The sequence below is a fragment of the Xenopus laevis genome, chromosome 6S, assembly GCF_017654675.1.
Source record: "Xenopus laevis strain J_2021 chromosome 6S, Xenopus_laevis_v10.1, whole genome shotgun sequence".
NCBI lineage: Eukaryota > Metazoa > Chordata > Amphibia > Anura > Pipidae > Xenopus > Xenopus laevis.
The window spans coordinates 71,898,665-71,917,096 of record NC_054382.1 but is presented as its reverse complement, the minus strand read 5'-3'; the positions used below and the strand labels follow the sequence as shown (position 1 = coordinate 71,917,096).

The 18,432-nt window shown below is 37.9% G+C and overlaps 1 protein-coding gene across 2 annotated transcripts in view; it reads left to right on the top strand.

Moving 5' to 3' along the window:
• Positions 1-18,432, top strand: part of phlpp1.S (PH domain and leucine rich repeat protein phosphatase 1 S homeolog) — a 66,041-nt gene that overhangs the window by 13,687 nt on the left and 33,922 nt on the right. For both annotated transcript variants that reach the window (XM_018269468.2, XM_018269467.2), the window contains exons 2-3: positions 13,605-13,801; positions 15,415-15,540. In XM_018269468.2, coding sequence (XP_018124957.1) covers positions 13,605-13,801; positions 15,415-15,540 — 323 coding nt within the window. The remainder of the gene's footprint in view (positions 1-13,604; positions 13,802-15,414; positions 15,541-18,432) is intronic.

The window sequence follows — 18,432 nt, the reverse complement described above, 5'->3', positions numbered from 1 at the left end:
TTTCTTTCTTTCTCAGGATGTACCAAACTGTAGATTTTGCCACTCCTAATAAAGTAGCAATTTCCCAGATGTTTTTTTTTTCTGTTTTTGCAGCTAAGGATGGCTTGTTTCACCTGCATGGAGAGCTCCTTTGACCGCATTTTGTCTGTTCAGAGCAAAATCTTCCCCATACCCCCCTCAAATCAACTCTAGGGCTTTTATCTGCTTAATTTATGATGACGTAACGAAGGAATAGCCCACACTTGCTCATGAAATAGCCTTTGAGTCAGTTGTTCAATTACTTTTGAGCCCCTGAAATGAAGTGATTGTGTTAAAAAAGGCTTTAGTTCCTCACAATTTTATGCAATCTTTTTGTTCAACCCACTGAATAAAAGCTGAAAGTCTGCAGTTCAACTGCATCTGAGTTGTTTCATTTAAAATACATTGTGGTAATGTACAGAAAAAAAAAATAGAAAAAAGTTGTCTCTGTCCAAATATTTATGGACCTAACTGTATATATTTTTGTGATTTTTATTTACTTTCTCCTGCACTTTTTAACTTAAAAGAACAGTAATATAAAAAAAATGTGTTTTAAAGGAATGCCAGTATAATGTAGTGTTGCCCTGCACTGGTAAAATTGATGTTTGCTTCATAAATACTATAGTTTATATAATTAAACTGATGCTTAGCCATGGGGGCAGCCAGGATAAGCACAGGATACACGGTAGATAGAAGATAAGGTCTGAAGAATGGCATTGTATACTACAGAGCTCTGTTATCAGCTGAGTATGCTGTGCCTTTTCTCCTTTTTCAGCTTTGAATGGCTGCCCCCATGGCTACACAGCAGCTCGTTTATATAAAGTTCAGTAGTGTTTCTGAAGCAAACACCAGTTGTACTAGTGCAGCACAATTGGTAAATTATATTTTCATTATTATTTTTAACAATTTTCTAGTTATGATTATCCAGTGGCCCATACTACTAAAAAAAAAAAAAATATTCTAATGAAAATGGTTTATTTACGTGAATCAGGGTTTTACATATGAGCTGTTTTAATATAGAATATTTTTATAGAGACCTACATTGATTTCCTTTAACATATTTATACGTGTGCTTTAACACAACAACTTTTTACATTCTCACATGATTACTTTTACCTGCATGTTCACTTTTTTTCCACTTTCACACATACAGGTATAAAATTTACACACTTCGGTCTAAGCTATACAGAGCTTTTGTAGGATAGGTTTGGATCAACCGATTACATCAGATGTAGCTGCATTGGTCAAAAAATAATGCAACTGATCTAAAAATCTGGTTTACCTACATGAAAGATTTCCCATCTGACACAACACAACTTTTTGTAATGAGCACTGCATGCTACAGTTTTATCTGACAAGATAGTCTGAGGCTTTACAGTTGAACTGAAATCTATTGACTGTTAAATGTAGAGCCACAGACAAAGTTCACCATCTGACATTGTGATTAAATTGCAGATGCAGAGATATCATTGGTATCAGGCCTAAACTTTTAACCTGTTGATCGACTAAACCGATCCCCCATGGTGCTAAAACAGTTGGGACGCTCAATATACGATTTGCGCAATTTTCAGATAAGCCTTTGCATCTATGCCCAGCATTACTCTTGTTAATTTCTCGGCCATGCATCTCGTATATACACAAGCTGCTCTGACATGCTGTATGTCTTCACTAAAGACAGAGAACGCGGTAGTCTGTGACGCTACTCTGGCTAGGGAAGAAAGACACTGATGCAGAGAACATGAATTAAAGACACTAAGCAAATTAATTTAGTTATTGCTTTTTTTATTATTCTATAGTCCACTACAATAATAAAATTATTCAAATAAAATAAAATTTTTAAAAATTGTAAATGAAAGTATAAATAAGGATAAAATCGTTTGTTCATTCCCCCCCCCCCCCCCCGTACACTGGTACAAACTTTAATACTTTTTTGTTAAAGCTTTATAATTGTATTATATTTTCCCATTAGACTTTGCGGAGTCCTCAAAGTCTTATGGAATAACTAGCTGGGACTGATATTCAGGTTTTCAGCTTCTTCATCTAACCTTTAAAGTGGCCATACACGGGCAGATTAAAGCTGGCGATATTGGTCCTTTAGACCGGTTCGACTTATCGGGCGTCAGACAGGTCTTCGATCGATATCTCGCCAAATATCAACCTGATATCGATCAGTTAGGTTTGATTTTTTTTTTTCTCTGATTGAGGACCGCATCGGATAGTTGATGCAGTTCTACAACCCATCGGTGCCCATTTCCTTCATATAATCCTAGGTCCAAACATTCGGATTAACCCAATATCGCCCTGCCGTTGGTGGGTATATGGGGGAAAAGATCCTCTCATTTGGCGACCACCAAACAAGCGGATCTTATCGTGTATGGCCACCTTAAGTCTGCCGTTATATTATACGTTCTATTTAATTTACTTGTGATTATAAATTAATGTTAACATCAAAAAGTCATTTAAATAAATAGTTTTGTTTATCTGCAGGGCAGGGACCTTTTCCTTTTGTCCCGCTTTACACAGGACATTTAGCCCTTTCTGTTCCCTGGCACTTTGATGTAGACGATCAATGGGCTGCTCAGATCAAGGTGCTTTCATCTTTGCCTGCACCAAGGACCAATGCATCGGCCCAGGTGCAGGCTCACTTGTCGGATTACAGAGCAAAAAATGCAAACTTAAACATTTCCGTGCTGAAACCCGCCGTGTATGTCTGCACCCAGGCCTACATTATAGTTACAGGTGGCGGCAAAGAAGAAATCTAATGTCAGTGTTGGGGCTGATATTCTGCCTGCAGAAAAGCACAGGCCAAGAATCAACCCCTGTGTTTCAGTTACATACAGCACTGCATAGTTTGAGATCCCTGGTACTATATAGGGTATATTTGTAATGCTGTGTTAAAAGAAATTTGCAGAAAAGATGATGTAAAAAGCTTTGTAAAATAATAAATTAATCAATTTATCAAGATGTGTAATTTTACGCCATGCAAACACGATTTTGCCAACAAAAAAATGGGAGGGATTCTCTCAACTTTTAGCTTTAGAAACCTGATAATCTATCTAATCACAATATCATAAAGTGCCAATGATGGCAAAAACTAGATATATATTTATGTAATATCTGTGCAAAAGAAAACCTGTATTGTCAGCAACCGTATTTTCTTCCTGTAAGCATGTAGCAACATTTGACCTCTGTATAATATAAAGCATCTCCACAGTTTTTTGCGCATTTAAAGAAAATTTAACTGTAGATCGATTCAAATGTACATATTTAATGATTTGAAGCAAATGAAAGCAGTATTTATTAATCCCTTCCTGTTCTATGTGGCTTTGCTTATTGACTCTTTGAATCTTGATAATTTGGTTCTCTGGTTTTCTTTTACTATGCAAAACCTGTTTGGTGCAGTGCTTTCATACTTAAACTGCCTATCTGTTTTTTTTTTTTATTATCAATACAATTGCAAGCATGGCTACAAATGAACTAGCTCTTGCTCTAAGCTGCTCAGGGGAAGTCAACACTCCCACGAATGTATGTAATTCTTGTCAGTGCTGACTACTAGGTGGTATTACAGTTCCTATGTGCTGAAATTATTTCCCACAATTTGATTGAAGTTGGTTAAAATATTTTTAGTATCTCTTATTATTTAAAGTTTTCAGCTATACAGCTGAAATTAAGCTGAAGAACTTAATTTTGAAAAATTGGTGGCACTAATTATTCACAGTACCTATTATTTGTTGAGGTACTAGTAATACCACATTGCAAGCTTCTAAGTTGAGATAGCGATGGCTTAGTGACCCTTTTAAAGCAGGCCCCCAGGTGGTGCAATTTTTAGGAATCCATAGCACCAGTCCAAGGCCTCCAATAAGCATTTATGCTAACTGTGGGGGGTACCTAAAATTCCCCTCCGTGATTAAACTTTCCTTCTCTTTTAAAGGCAATTTTCAGAAGTGTTGAAAAAAGACATTAGCACAAATCATATGGTATATATTTGCTGAAGAAGTCATCCTCAAAAGCTTCTGTGTTTTTCCTTATAAATGTAGTAAGACCTTTTTCGGCAACCAAGAATCTGGGTGTGTCCATACTTCACTGGGATTTGGTTCAATGCTTTATAGCAAATGTGTGCAAAAGTGTTTAGGAAATTCCTTGAGTAGCCATGGACTCTCTGACATTTCCCTGTGATTTCATGGGTCCTGTCCTCTGGGCAGCGATTGGCGTGTCTGTGGTAAAAAAGCTCTTAACTCTGGGTTTACTTTTGCATACTGTTTGTTTGGAATGCACATTTGTTTGTCTTTTCCCCTTTGTTTTTCTTCACACAAAGTTGGCTCCCTCTGTTAAGAGAGAAGAAGGTCCATTTCTGTCCCCAGTCCATTTCTATCCCCAGCTTCTGTATATCTGCACGGACAGCTTCTGTACAGGTACACGGAGTGGAAGGTTTCCCGAAAACTCGAAATCCGGCATTTTCAGCCCAACCTCTGCAACATGTACCTGCACTTTTTGCTATTTTTTTGCTGCTCATAGAAATACCCACCTTTCATAATCACAGACCTGGAATGTTCCTATAGCACTAGGCTCCATAGTTTTGTCACACAAGTTTAGAACAGGCAACGAAAGCCCATTGTTGAGTACCACCATAAGTTAGTATAGTGGATTTGTTCTAAAAATTGGTAGCAGCAAAATAGAAATACCCCTTCCCATAAAAAGATTTCCCCTTATTTGTATTATTCAGAATTGAGTCCTAGTAAAAATTTTGTTTTTTGAGTTCCACTTAAAAGTGCCCGAATACCCCGCTTTTAAACATTGGTTCAGTGAATAGGGCTTGTGTTGATCATATGTTTCCTTGCTCTCAACAGGGCAAAAGTTAAACGAAAGCCACATTCTACTTCCATGTTCTGAAGGTGTAAAGTCAAACAGACCACGGAGAAACCTCTATAATTAACTGCTCCTTAGCTAAAAAGATAACCGGCTGTAGTTGGGGGAATGGGGGTTATGTTTATACAGAGGTAGTTTGACTCTTTGGGCTCACAAAGTAGAATATGACTTTAATTTCACTTTCAATTGAAAATGCTGTGTTTTTTTAATACCTGATGTGATGGTTTTTTGAGCATTTGGCCCTTGAGATTTTCTACATGACTCAATGTCTGATTAGCAAGCAGATATTCGTAGTAAAAAGCAGTCTTTTGGTCCCATACACAGGCAGAGGTGGTCTACCATTTTTTCAAGGCAGGCTACATTTTTAGCTAATATGTACCTTTCAAGTTAACCTTACTTTATTTTATTAAATGATTTGATTAAAGTAGAGACAGTTCTGTTTTACTCTGGGCCATGAAGTGTTAATGTTAAGCTTATCACATGCCCCTAAATTAATGGAATAATTTGATCGGCCTGATTAGAGCTCAGTCCTCTGAAAAACTGAACACCTGTAAATGAATTGAAATACTTGCTGCAAGCCTGCTATGATTCCGAACATCACCAATGCTTTTGACTTTATGAAAGCAAATCCCACCTTTCCAGTGTCTAGTGGAACGCCTAGGAAACCAAGAACACCCTATAGGATGTCAGTCCTAGGTTTTGTAAACAGGCAGGTAAATTCCAATGCGCTAATTGATTAACTTTCATGAGTTTTGCAGTGCTCTGTTGCCATAAAAAAATCACCTCCTGTCCAACCTTTTTGCATAAACCTTAATAGTGAAAATTAATATAAATCAGACCCGTGGTATGATTTCTTAGCTCTCTGCTCCTTTGCACTTTATGAACTCTGCTCCTTTGCACTTTATGAACTCTGCTCCTTTGCACTTTATGAACTCTGCTCCTTTGCACTTTATGAACTCTGCTCCTTTGCACTTTATGAACTCTGCTCCTTTGCACTTTTGTGTCTACTGAGCCTACGTTCTTGAAGAGCTTCTTGTTGAATTCCTGTATCTCAATCTGTTATGGTTGATAATAATGCCATGGGAAATGTAGAATCTTAAACCTTTTTTTTTTTTTTTTTTTTTTTTTTAAGATTCCATGGGGTCTGGAACAGGTGTCAATTCCAGATGTATGCTTAAGTGTACCATGCACAATTTATTAGCTTTTATGCTATCTTGTTTTTTGTATGTTTATGTGCCTTTAAATGTTGCCCATTATTTACTGTTTCGGCCTATGCAATGTTTATAAAAATAACTGTTTAGTGGGTCAACAGGTAAAAGTGGTTCAACCTGCAGAGCAAATACATGTAGCACCTGTATCTTAAAGGGGTTGTTCAACTTTAAATTAACTTTTAGTATTGTTCTTATTTTTTTATGGCAACTCTTCAGTTATTTCAGCAGCTAGTAATATTTACCTGAGCAGCTAGGCAGTGGTTTGAACAAGAGATTGGCATATGAATAGGAGAGGGTTTGCATAGAAAGTAAGTTATTAGTAATAAAAAGTAACAAAGCAATAAAGTTGTAGCCTTACAGAGCAATAGTTTTTGGCTGCTCAGCTCAGTGAACACAATGAAGCCATTGTGGGACTTCTCAAGAATCGCTTACTTCAACTTTTCGGTTAAAAGTTGCAATTTTATTTAGACATCTGATTACAAAAAAAGCATCTGTCTGACACGTTTCGTGTCCATGCACTTGAGACCTCAACCTTCATTAGTATTTATGAGATTTAAACCCAAAGTAGCCCTCTCATAAAATTAACATATTAACCATTACAGGCCATTTAGTAAAAACGTTACAAACAAAGCAGATTAAAACAATTAAATAAATAAGATTAAGGGCAAATGTATTAAGGGTCGAATTGAAAATGTTGTTTTTCAAATTTTATTTATGGTCAAAACTGTCAAATTCGACTAGGGAATTATGCAAAAAATTTAAAAAAAATTCAAAGTAGATTTTCGAAATTGATCATACTCTGGCCCTTTAAGAATTTGAATTTGACTATCGCCACCTAAAACCTGACAAATCTCTGTATAAGTCAATGGGAGAGGTCCAGTGACCAATTTGGAGATGTTTGTAGCCTTCCTGACATTCAGGTTTTTTATCCGAGAAAAAAACTCAATCGAGTTTGATCAAATTTGATTTGAGTTTTCGGGTTGTTTAAATTCTTCCAAATTTTTAAAATTTAATTAACATATTTCCCCAAGACGAATTTCAAATTCAATCAAAATTTATGGAGTTAAAAAAAAAAAAAAAACTCCCATGAATTTGAAATTCGACCATTGCAATTTTCTAAATTTAATCCCTCCAGAGAACATACTTGATACTTTGTTACACATAAATTACATTGTAAAACAATTCATTGTAGCGCTCGGGTCAGTGTTGTTGTTGTTGTTGTTGTTGTTGCTCAGGTCAGTGACCCCCATTGGAAAGAGTCCGAAGAGGAAGGCAAATCATTTAAAACTGTAAAATATAACATATAAAAGTAGAGGGCACTTTTTTTGTTTTTTGAATTACAGAGAAAAATGAAATCATTTTTTAAAATGTAATTTATTTAAATTAAAATTGAGTGTATGACAGATGGCATTCCCATAATTCAGAGCTTTCTGGGTAATGGGTTGCTGGCTACTGTGTCCCATACCTGTAATGCAAAGTAGTTACAAAGTTGTTAGAAATAGGTCATTCTTTAATATACTCAAAATTAACTTTTTTTTTAACCACACTTTAAATATTATACATGTGAAAGCCTACCTATAATATAATTTTATATGAAAGCCTGCTAAGACTATAGATCTAGCAATAGGTAAGAAAAAAAAACCCCCACACAGCTCTTTAAAGTAACAGTAACACAAAAAAAGAATAAGTTTTAAAGGAATGACCATATAATATACTGCTGCCCTGCACTGTTAAACTGGTGTGTTTGCTTTAGAAACACTACTATAGTTTATATACGGTAAACAAGCTGCTGTATAGCCATGGAGCCATGGTAGCACAGGATACACAGTAGATAACATACACTACAGAGCTTTTCTGTTATCTGCTGTGTATTCTGTGCTTTTGCCACTTTTCAGCTTTGAATGGCTGCCCCCATGCCTACACACCAGATTGTTTTCATAAAATATAATTGTGTATATATAAAGCGAGCACACCAGTTTTATCAGCACAGGGCAATAGTATATTTTATATTTTCATTACTTTAAGGTACTTTTAATTTTGTGTTGTTACCGTTCCTTTAACTGGCCACAACTTAAGATGGACATACTGGAAATTTAATGAGTCATTTTTTTCATTCAGACCTAGTTTGTGGCTTAGCTGCCAGTATATGGGGCCCACATCCCTTGCCGACCATTATCCACGCAAAAAGCGCCCAGATGTTGATCAGGGAAGTTTGAAAATCCCATTGAGGTGAGGAGCATTTTGGAATGTTGATACGGTCCTCCCTCTGATGGCCTTCATAACGTTCTTGTGATCTGATCGCATGAGCCCAATATCACCCACTTCTTGGTGGGCATATCAGGGAAAGATCTATTGGCCAGTATGTATGTATGTATGGCCAGTTTTAGTGTCTGCCTAGATTGTTCAGCAACCAGCAGCACCATCATTTACTGTTTGAGGGTGTAACTCTTTTCACCCTACAGAATCATTTGCACAGTTTACACGAGGACTCACATTATTTGCCAGCTTGAGGCAATATTTGCTTCTCTATTTTAGCATCAGCTTCTCCTAGCAGTGGACAGAAAATTTGGCTTCTTATTGATTTGACCAGATAAAACTTAGAATCAAAGGATTGAAATGTATATCAGGTGATTGTTGCTAGGACATGTTTCTGTGTGATGGTCGCTTGCCGCAGGAGTGCACACTCCATTCTGGGTGAACACTACACAAATCTATGTAGAGCGACACTTAATTATGCAAACATATATAGCTGGATTAAGTAACCGTATAAAGCCTAGTGCCAACAAGAAGTTCATAGAAATATGTTCATTGGAACTACAGTTTTACGTCCCTGCATTCTACTTTTTCCTTGAATTGATACAGATTTTTCATGGTCCAACACAGGCAAATGGCAAATTTAATATCGGGGTTCTACTCGAATGATTGTTTTCTAAATGATTCTAAGTTCAGAGTCCCAAGGAAATGCTGATGGTACTAGACTGTTTGCAACTGTGGCTTACAGACCAGCATTACTGAATATCGTATACTGGTCAGCAATTTATAGCTCACTAAAATATAATTTGTGAGTAACAAGTCTTACGCCCTCTTGAGCTGTGTTTGAATCAGAAGTTCTACCTGCACAAGGATTTATTACAATTGCTTTTTATTGATGGAAAGCTTCCTCGTGAGGCAACTTCGGACGACTTCGGAAAATGAAGCACCGCGAGTGCCATGCTGCAGGCGATTTCTCATTCTAGCAGGCGGAAGACAGAGGGAAGCTGTTTAGGGTGATTAGTCGCCCCAAAGAAGAGGCGATTAGTCGCCGGGCAACTAAATCTCCCCGAATATCCAGCTGTGGCCTTTACCCATAGGCTACTTTGGAAACTGGAATTGGCACATATGTTTGGGGTTTGTTACAGTTGTGTTTTTTGTTGCAAAAAAGACACAAGTCCATCAAGGTCAACTTTTTAAAGGACCAGTAACATAAAAAAAAATTTGTTTGTACTACGGAAAAAAAAAACCACCAAGACACATTTTAACTTTAAATTCGCAAAGTCTTTATTAAGAATTAACTTACCGATACTCCGCTTGAGCTCCTCTTTGGAAAAGGTGACAGGACGGCAATCCATCGTGCAGCACTCGATTTCTCCTCCCTGCCTTGTACAGGAGATCGCCAGGGAGGAGAAATCAAGCGCCGCACGATGGATCGTCGCCTTTTCTGAAGAGAAGCGCAAGCGGAGTATAGCTAGGTTATTTCTTAATAAAGACTGCAAATTTAAAGTTAAATGTGTCTTGGTGGTTTTTTTCGTCATGTACAAATTTTTTTGTTACTGGTCCTTTAAGTCTATAAATAACCTGCCTAACTGCACGATTATCCAGAGGAAGACAAAAAACCCAGTCAGAGGGGGAATAACATTCCTTCCTGATTCCAAGATGGCAATCAGACCAGTCCCTGGATCAACTTGTACTATAAGCTATCTTCCATAACCCTGTATTCCCTCACTTGCTAAAAAGCCATCTAACCCCTTCTTAAAGCTATCTAATGTATCAGCCTGTACAATTTATTCAGGTAGAGAATTCTACATCTACACAGCTCTCACTAAAAAAAACCCTTCTGAATATTTAGCCGGAACCCCCTTTCTTCAAATTAGAATGGGTGCCCACCTGTCAGCTGGAAAGACCTACTGGTAAATAAAGCATTAGAGAAATTATTATATGATCCCTTTCTATATTTATACATAGGTACCATATCACCCCTTAAGCGCGTCTTCAGAGTGAACAACCTCAACTTGTCCAGTCTTTCCTCATAGCTTTCTCTCAGAGATCTACTATAGCTTTTATCAGCTTAGTTGCCTTTCTCTGTACCCTCTCTAATTCAATAATGTCCTGTTTGAGCACTGGAGACCAAAACTGTACAGCATATTCCAGATGGGGCCTTACCAGTGCTCAATACAGTGTAAGAATTACCCCCTCCTCCTGTGAATCACTGCCCCTTTTAATACATTTCAAGACCTTATTTGCCCTTGAAGCTGCTGACTGACATTGCTTGCTACAGCCAAGTTTATTTTCTACAAGGACTTCTCTGTCCTTTTCCATTATGGATTTGCTATCAGAACTTTAAGTTAAGGCTTCTGTAATATGCCATTTTCTGTGCCAGTGTCTTGGTAATTCTTTACCTTGATTTGTGTGGATCATTATCTAGGCCCCTAGTAGTTCATTGCAGGTGCATTTTAATGGTGTTGTATTTGAAAGCTCCCTGAACCAAGTCAAGCAAGCTAACCAGGCACTATATTACATATTTAATTTGCTTTTGTTTGTACTAGCTCATGGCTACTTCCTAGGGCTATGATGGCTGCTTCAGACGAGTTCCCAGCTTTTCATTCTTGCTTTCATTCTGAAATAGCTTGTGTGTTTGATCTGAAACTAATGAAGCATTTAAAAAAGAAGCCATCTTTTGCAGAAGCCTGGACTCTCTTGCTAACATGACTAATCCATTTGGACAACTAGTATTGAAATTCAGAATGCTTGTTAGAGGATGCTTGAGTAACTTTGGTAGGCATAGACAATGCTCTTTGTGCTGTGATCCCAGTATCCAAATTGTTACTGAACAAGTGGCTGGACTGAGGTCTGGGAAATTTGGGGGTGGGGAATAATGTTTTGATTCTCTACATAGACTCAACTGAGAGACAATTTTAAACGTTTGGACAATTGAGAAGTTTTGGGAATTAATGTGTCATAGAATGTCCGTTAAGATAGAAAATAGATAAAAATGTAAAAGTGGCACTTTTGATATACAGTATTTATAAAACCATCTGAACCATAGATACAAATTGAAAGGTCCCAAAATTAGCCTTAAAAATGAAGAGCCTTTTGTCTGCTGTTGCCATGTGGCAGAAAATATTGTAAAAAATGCCTCTGTGTGCCATCAATTATTTTTAGAAATAAGTGAAAAGGAAAATACTAGATGTGCTTGTAGTGCATTGTGTTCATATTTTAAAGCAAATATCTGGTTTCTATTCATTACTAGCTGGTAGGGTTGCCACCCTATTAATAACATGGGGATCAACCATCATTTTCACCAGCCAGGCAGGTAAAATACCGGCCAGGTGGCAACCGTACTAGCTGGTGGATATTTTAATTGTATTTTTCACTGGTGTTGGACACCCATACTGCTAGCTGTAACTGTGTTTGCCTTGGGAAAGCAAAACCTTCATTGCCAGGTAGCTACAAGGGGCAGAAGTTTTTTATTAGGCAGTTCATTTTTCTTCCAAATAAAGTTTCTGTCAGGTGGAAAAGCTTGTTAAATCTCTACTGACCTCTCAGAGGGAACTATGGCAACTCAGAAAAAAAACCCTCAGTCTCTTTGCTTATCTGTGAGGCATTGGCTTATGACATATGATTTTCTGGCACACAGTTAATAACGGTAGACTGTTAGCTCTGCGGAAAAAGTTCAAATTAATTTACATATCTGGCAAAGTGTGATGTTTTTGTTGTTTGTTTAGATGACCATTGTACTTTACAAGTGTATGGCACAGTCTAATAATTTTATTTTCAGCCCTCATTGGGCCCCTATGTTGTTGACAGACCATCAGGACATGTGCTCCCACTGCACCACAGTAGTATCTCTGCCCTTTGAGAAGGCAGCCAGTAGTTGCTTGCAGCTTCCTAAGGGCAATGACACTCGGTGCCCTTTATTGATCAGTGTTTTGTCGTGGCCACATAAAAGGCAAAAAATACTCATCCATAGCTAAAGAGCATTATCTCTTCTAAAACACTCAAATCAAATAATTGCTCAGAATGCTTTTGCATGCATGTTTGAGCAATTACAAGATTTAAATGTTTTAGCAGAGGCAATTCTCAATATTTATTTAATATTATACTTTCTGGCAATTAGTAGCTGACACAAATATCCCTGTGTGTCATTGCCCTAGCACAGGAGTCCCCATACTTTACTATTTTACTAACTTTTAGTGATGTTATCCCATTATGATCTACATTCGTAATCTGTTTCATGGAAAATATTACTGAAATATATTGATTAATAAGAGCATTTATATTAATATATTTAAAAAAACAGTTTCTTATGTAACCTTAAAGGAACAGTAACATCAAAAAATGCAAGTGTTTTGAACAGGGTCGGACTGGACATGGGGGGGCCCACCGGGTAACTATACTCCGGCCCCCCCGCGCGCATGCGCGAACGTCTGGCAGCGCGCATGCGCGAACGTCTGGTCGCACGTCAGCGCGCATGCGAGAACATCTCGGCGCACGCTGGTGTGCGCGCAAACGCCGGTGCGCATGCGCAAACACCGATGCGCATGCGATACCGGCAAATAGATTAATTTTTATTTGGGGGCCCAGACATCGGCGGAGGGGGGCCAGAACATTGGGGGAGGGGGGCTGGGCCGGCGGGGGCCCATGAAGGCCGGGGCCCACCGGGGTTTTTCCCGGTTTCCTGCCGGTCCAGTCCGACACTGGTTTTGAAGTAATACAGATATAATGCCATTGCTACACAAGCAGCTTGTTTTTTTAAACTATAGTAGTGTTCTTGAAGCAAACACATCAGTTTTACCAGTGCAGGGCAATGTTACATGATATTTTTATTATTTTAAAACACTTTAATTTTTTTGGTGTTACTGTTTATTTAACAGAATAAATATCTGAATGAAAAGAATAAAATAGAAGGGCCTACCTTTTGGGCACTCCTGCCATAACAGCAGGGTGATAAACATCTTGTGTCTCTAGCTGGCATGCCTGAGATGACAGCTGAAGTGTGCTCTTAGCAGGTGATGAAACTACAGGCATCACCTTGTTGCATTTGGTACTTAAAATTGACGGATTTTGATGTAACTATATAATATTGTCAGTTTGTCTTTTTTTTTTCCATTCACTGATTTCCCAAGTTTAAATTCCATGTCACTGATAGTTGGTTATGATTATGGAAAAAAAAACATTTTTTTTGCCTAATATCAGGAAATTTGGGCCATAGAAAGAGTTTATATTTATTTAGATTTTGCATTCATTTTGTAGGAAAGCCAAACTGCAGCGGTTTCTCTGAACGGACTCAACTGTCGGGAATATATAATGTTCGTAAAGGGAAAATGCAGCTTCCTGTAAACAGATGGACACAACGGCAAGTCATTCTTTGTGGAACTTGTCTAATAGTATCATCAGTGAAGGAAAGCCAGACCGGAAAGATGCACATTCTACCTTTAATCGGTGGTAAAGTATGTATTCTCTCTACTAGTTATTTTTTTCTTATCTTGGATTTGCCATTTAAACTATGGACGTTCCTTGACATATTTAATATAGTGTTTTACCCACAAAAAGAAAACACCAGGCAGGTGAATATTGGTCTGGAAGAGGGGAAAATTAAAATAAATGCACTCCACCCCCACCTACTCTTAAGTACAGTATGGGACCTGTTATCCAGAATGCTCGGGACCTGGGGTTTTCCGGATAATGGATCTTTCTGTAATTTGGATCTTTATACCTTAAGTCTATATAATAATTTCAACATTAAACACAAATAGGCTGGTTTTGCTTCCAATAAGGATATCTTATATCTGAGTTTAGATCAAGTACATGGTACTGTTTTATTATTACAGAGAAAAAGGAAATCCTTTGTAAAAATTTGGATAAAATGGAGTCTATAGGAAACTGCCATTCCGTAAGTCGAAGCTTTCTGGATAACGTGTTTCCGGATAACATATCCCATACCTGTACTAGTTCTTACTAATGCTGATAGGACTGTGCACTTCTGCAAAATTCACTGCACAATCCTACTGAATTCTGTAAATTAATTAATTTATTTTTTTGCAAGTGGTGGTGACAATCTATTAAACCTCAAATTTTTCTGCCTGAGTTTTTAAAGGGGAAAACTAAGACTTTATAGGAAAAAAAATTTTTCCGAGATATAAATTAGAATCTGAAAATACTCCAGCTAAAACCTGTCAAAATCATGTAGAATCAATGGAAGATGGTCCCTTTTTAACAATTGGAACGTATTTTTTACCTTCAGGATTCTTTATTGTTTGCACTTGTTTTGTTCAATAATCCAATACATTTGAGATTTGGGGCGACAGAAAAAAAGTCACATGATTTGAACTGATGCTCAATTTTTTCATGAAGTTTTATCGGTAAATTAAGGGGATTTGTGTTTGATTGAATTTTTTTTTTTTTTTTTTTTTTTTTTAAAGTTGAGTTTTAGTAAATGCCCCCCTAAACGTCAGCACATGTATTCCTCTTCTGCCCATCGGCTATCGGTCTTTTATCCACTTGCATCTGTCCATTTCAGTGATGTTAGAGAGGGAGGAAGAGCAGGTCTCTACGGGTCAATTGCCTGTGTGCTGGTTTAAAATTTTAAACAGATTAATAAAATATTCTACACTTTCAATCTTCACATCAAATCAGTTTTTTTTAATTGATTTAAAGCAATTGACTTCCTATGCTTTCTTGAGTGCACAGGCAAACCTTCAGAAATATGAATGTGAACATCACAGGTCTTTCCTGCATTCTTTCATACCATATAAGTATATAATTAAATCAACTGTATGCATGTTGATGTTTCAGCCCATGTAAATTAGTCGCTGTATTCATTTTATGATTTGTAATCACCTCTTGCTGTATGGTAGTATCTTATATATTTTTGATAATCGGTACTTTGGAGAATTTAATTGTAATGGGGGGAAAAAGTGTCATTATGCACCATGTGACGTATTTCTAATATTAAAGCCTGCTCTGTCATATATGCAATTTTTTTTTATGCAGAATTTTTATTACATTCTTTTTTTGTAAGTTATTTTGTAATGTATTAAAATTTTACCTTGTTATTTTTTAGGTAGAAGAAGTAAAGAAGCACCAGCACTGCCTGGCGTTCAGCTCATCTGGCCCACAGAGTCAAACATACTATATAAGTTTCGACACATTCACAGATTACTTGAGATGGCTTCGACAGGCTTCTAAGGTAAGGTTTGTTGACTAGATGAGTTGTGGATGGTCTTGCAAATGCAAACTTGCAAATGATGATGATGCTAGGAAGGGCTTTGACATTTGCAAGAAGACTATAATACATACAATAAAAGTTATCCCCACTCCAGTGTCAATAGCTGTCAATCAAATATTGCCTGCCCCTCCTCTATGCCTTAGGCATAGAGGCGGGGCAAGCAATTACTTTCACTTTCCATTCAGCACTTCCTAGATGTCACTGCTCTCCACACATTCCCCCAGTTCTCTAAACCATTTGATTGTGTAGCCAGTGCATGGGGATGGACATCGGGTCCCCCATTCTGGTGCACAAACAAGATTCTGAGATGATGCAAGGCTTGTCTTAATAACAGTTCCCAGATTGATGGAAACGCGATTTAAATAATTTATATAGTGTAATTAAAGTTCATTTTGTTGACTAACATGATAACATGATAAAATAAAATTTGAAAGTTTTTTTGGGTGACGGGTCCCCTTTAAAACATGGTTTAAATTCTGTGCATGGAAGATGCAAGTGGTAGACATTACACAGAAAGTCTCTCGTTATTGTTTCTAGGACATGTCTGCCATGAGCACAGTGTTCATACCCTTTACTATGGGAAGAGGTGAGACTATTCTGGTGCGTTGACCTCCACCTTTCTCCTCAAGAGCACCAAGTTCCCATATGTAAAGTTGGTGTCAAAAGCATCAAATGAAAAAACCAACAACTTTTTTTCCATTTACTGATCTGTATCTTTACTTATGTGTGCAAGTGAAAGTCGCCATATTGCTTGCTTCCTTAAAGGTACTTTTGATTTTTACTATAGACAATCCCTCGGCTAATGTTAAACAATATGGTAGTCCCCGCTTAGGTGTTTAAATATACAGCAACATGATCTTCTTTGTCCTCAATTCATGTATTCCTGATTATATAGGCGCCATAATTGCAAAATAGCCCATTATTATTTTCCTGTATCGATGAAATCTTATATGTGTTGGCTCTTATTAAGCAATTAACTGTATTTGGCCTTGAGGCAGTACCTTACATATCATATAGCTTTATATGCCTCAGGACTTAAGGTATTAGGTCTTTGTTGCCATTTTATTTTATTATTAACATTTATTTATATAGTGCCAGCATATTTCGCATGGCTGTAAAGTAAATGTGTTTATACAACTAAATCACATTAATTACATATATAGAACATATGGAGTTACATAAATCACAACCAATCCGGTACAAAAGGTGAGGAAGGCCCTGTGCAAAGGAGCTTACAATCTAAAGGGAAGGGAATAAGACACAAGGTGTGGGAGTGAGCATAATCAGAATTGAGTGGGTGAGAGATGTGGTACTGTATGTGGTATTGCATTTGGAAGTTAAGCAGAGTGAGGTTAGGCTTCTCTAAAGAAGTGCTTTTTAAAAGATCTTTTGGAGGCAGAAAGGTTGGGAGAAAGTCGGACAGACTGTGGGAGAGAATTCCAGATGAGGGGTGCAGCACTTGCAAAGTCTTGAATGCGAGCGTGTGAGGAGGTAATGAGAGAAGAGTTGAGTAGCAGGTCAGTAGAGGAGCGTAGCAAGCGGTTGGATGAGTATACAGAGATCAGAGATGTAGGGTGGGGCAGAGTTCTGAAGTTCTTTGAATGTCAGGGATATTAATTTGAATTTTGTTCTGAAAGGTAGCGGCAGCCAGTGTAGGGATTGGCAGAGTGGCATGGCAGAGGAGGAGCAGTTGCTGAGGTTTATGAGCCTCGTGGCAGTGTTCATTATGGACTGGAGAGGTGACAGTCTCTGGAGGGGAAGGCAAATTAAAAGAGAGTTACAGTAGTCTAGGCGTGATATGACGAGAGAGGCAACTTCAGGCGACTATAGAAATCGCATCGCCGCGTGTCCATTAGCGCAGGCGACTTTTCATTCTAGCCTATGGGGGAAAACGCTGAGGCAGTTCGGGGAGATAGTCGCGCAAAAGACGAGGCGATTAGTCGACAGGCGACAAAATCTCCTCGTGTGGCCTTACCCTTATAGCGGTGCAGCAAGTTTACATGTGAGTAGTTCTTGCCCTAAAGCAATGCTAGGTTCATGAACTGCAGAGATGAATTCTGTGTGGTCTCCTATAACTTCCAGTTGCCTTTTAAGCTTGCATGTATTTGAGAAATTACAAGAGGCTTACATTCTTGACAAAATTCCCAGTATAAAACGGTTTACCCTTGTAATGTGATAATTGTTATAAATCAGTACTAAGCAAAATTATAGGTATAACTATTTTTCAGCCCACTGTAACACAGTTTGTCTTGGGAGGTGTTGCTGGCTAAAGATACTGAAAATTATGCAAATTTTTGCAATATGTGATAAGGCTGATCTGGTACAAAATGGTTTATGTTAATTTACAATATTGCCACTTTATAGCACAAAGATGATATACCTTTTAAGCTGGCAATAGACGCAAAGATCTGATCGTACGAATCGAGGATTCGTATGATTTTCGAACCGTGTGTGGAGAGACCTGACATTTTTCGTCCGGCGGAGATCGGTCGTTTGGTCGATCGAACAGGTTAGAAAATTTCTGTCGGCTGCCGATAATATCTCTGCGTGTATTGCCGATCGTACGATTTTCAGTGGGAGACTAGCTTTGGTTGGACATAGATATCGTACGATTGCTGTCAGGGGCAGAACATTGCTGATCTGTTCTTTAACTAATCTGACTGGTAAGACTTTGATCTGAATGGTTAGTGGCGGGTCGGGAGATGGGAAAGTCCGATCGTACGATGATTCCTACGATCGGATCTTTGCATCTATGGCCAGCATACGTCTACATTTTGCCTATTTAAATCTTTCTGGCTTCTAGCTTTCTATTACAGATAACAAGACGTAAGTGTGTTTACCATTTGAATTAAC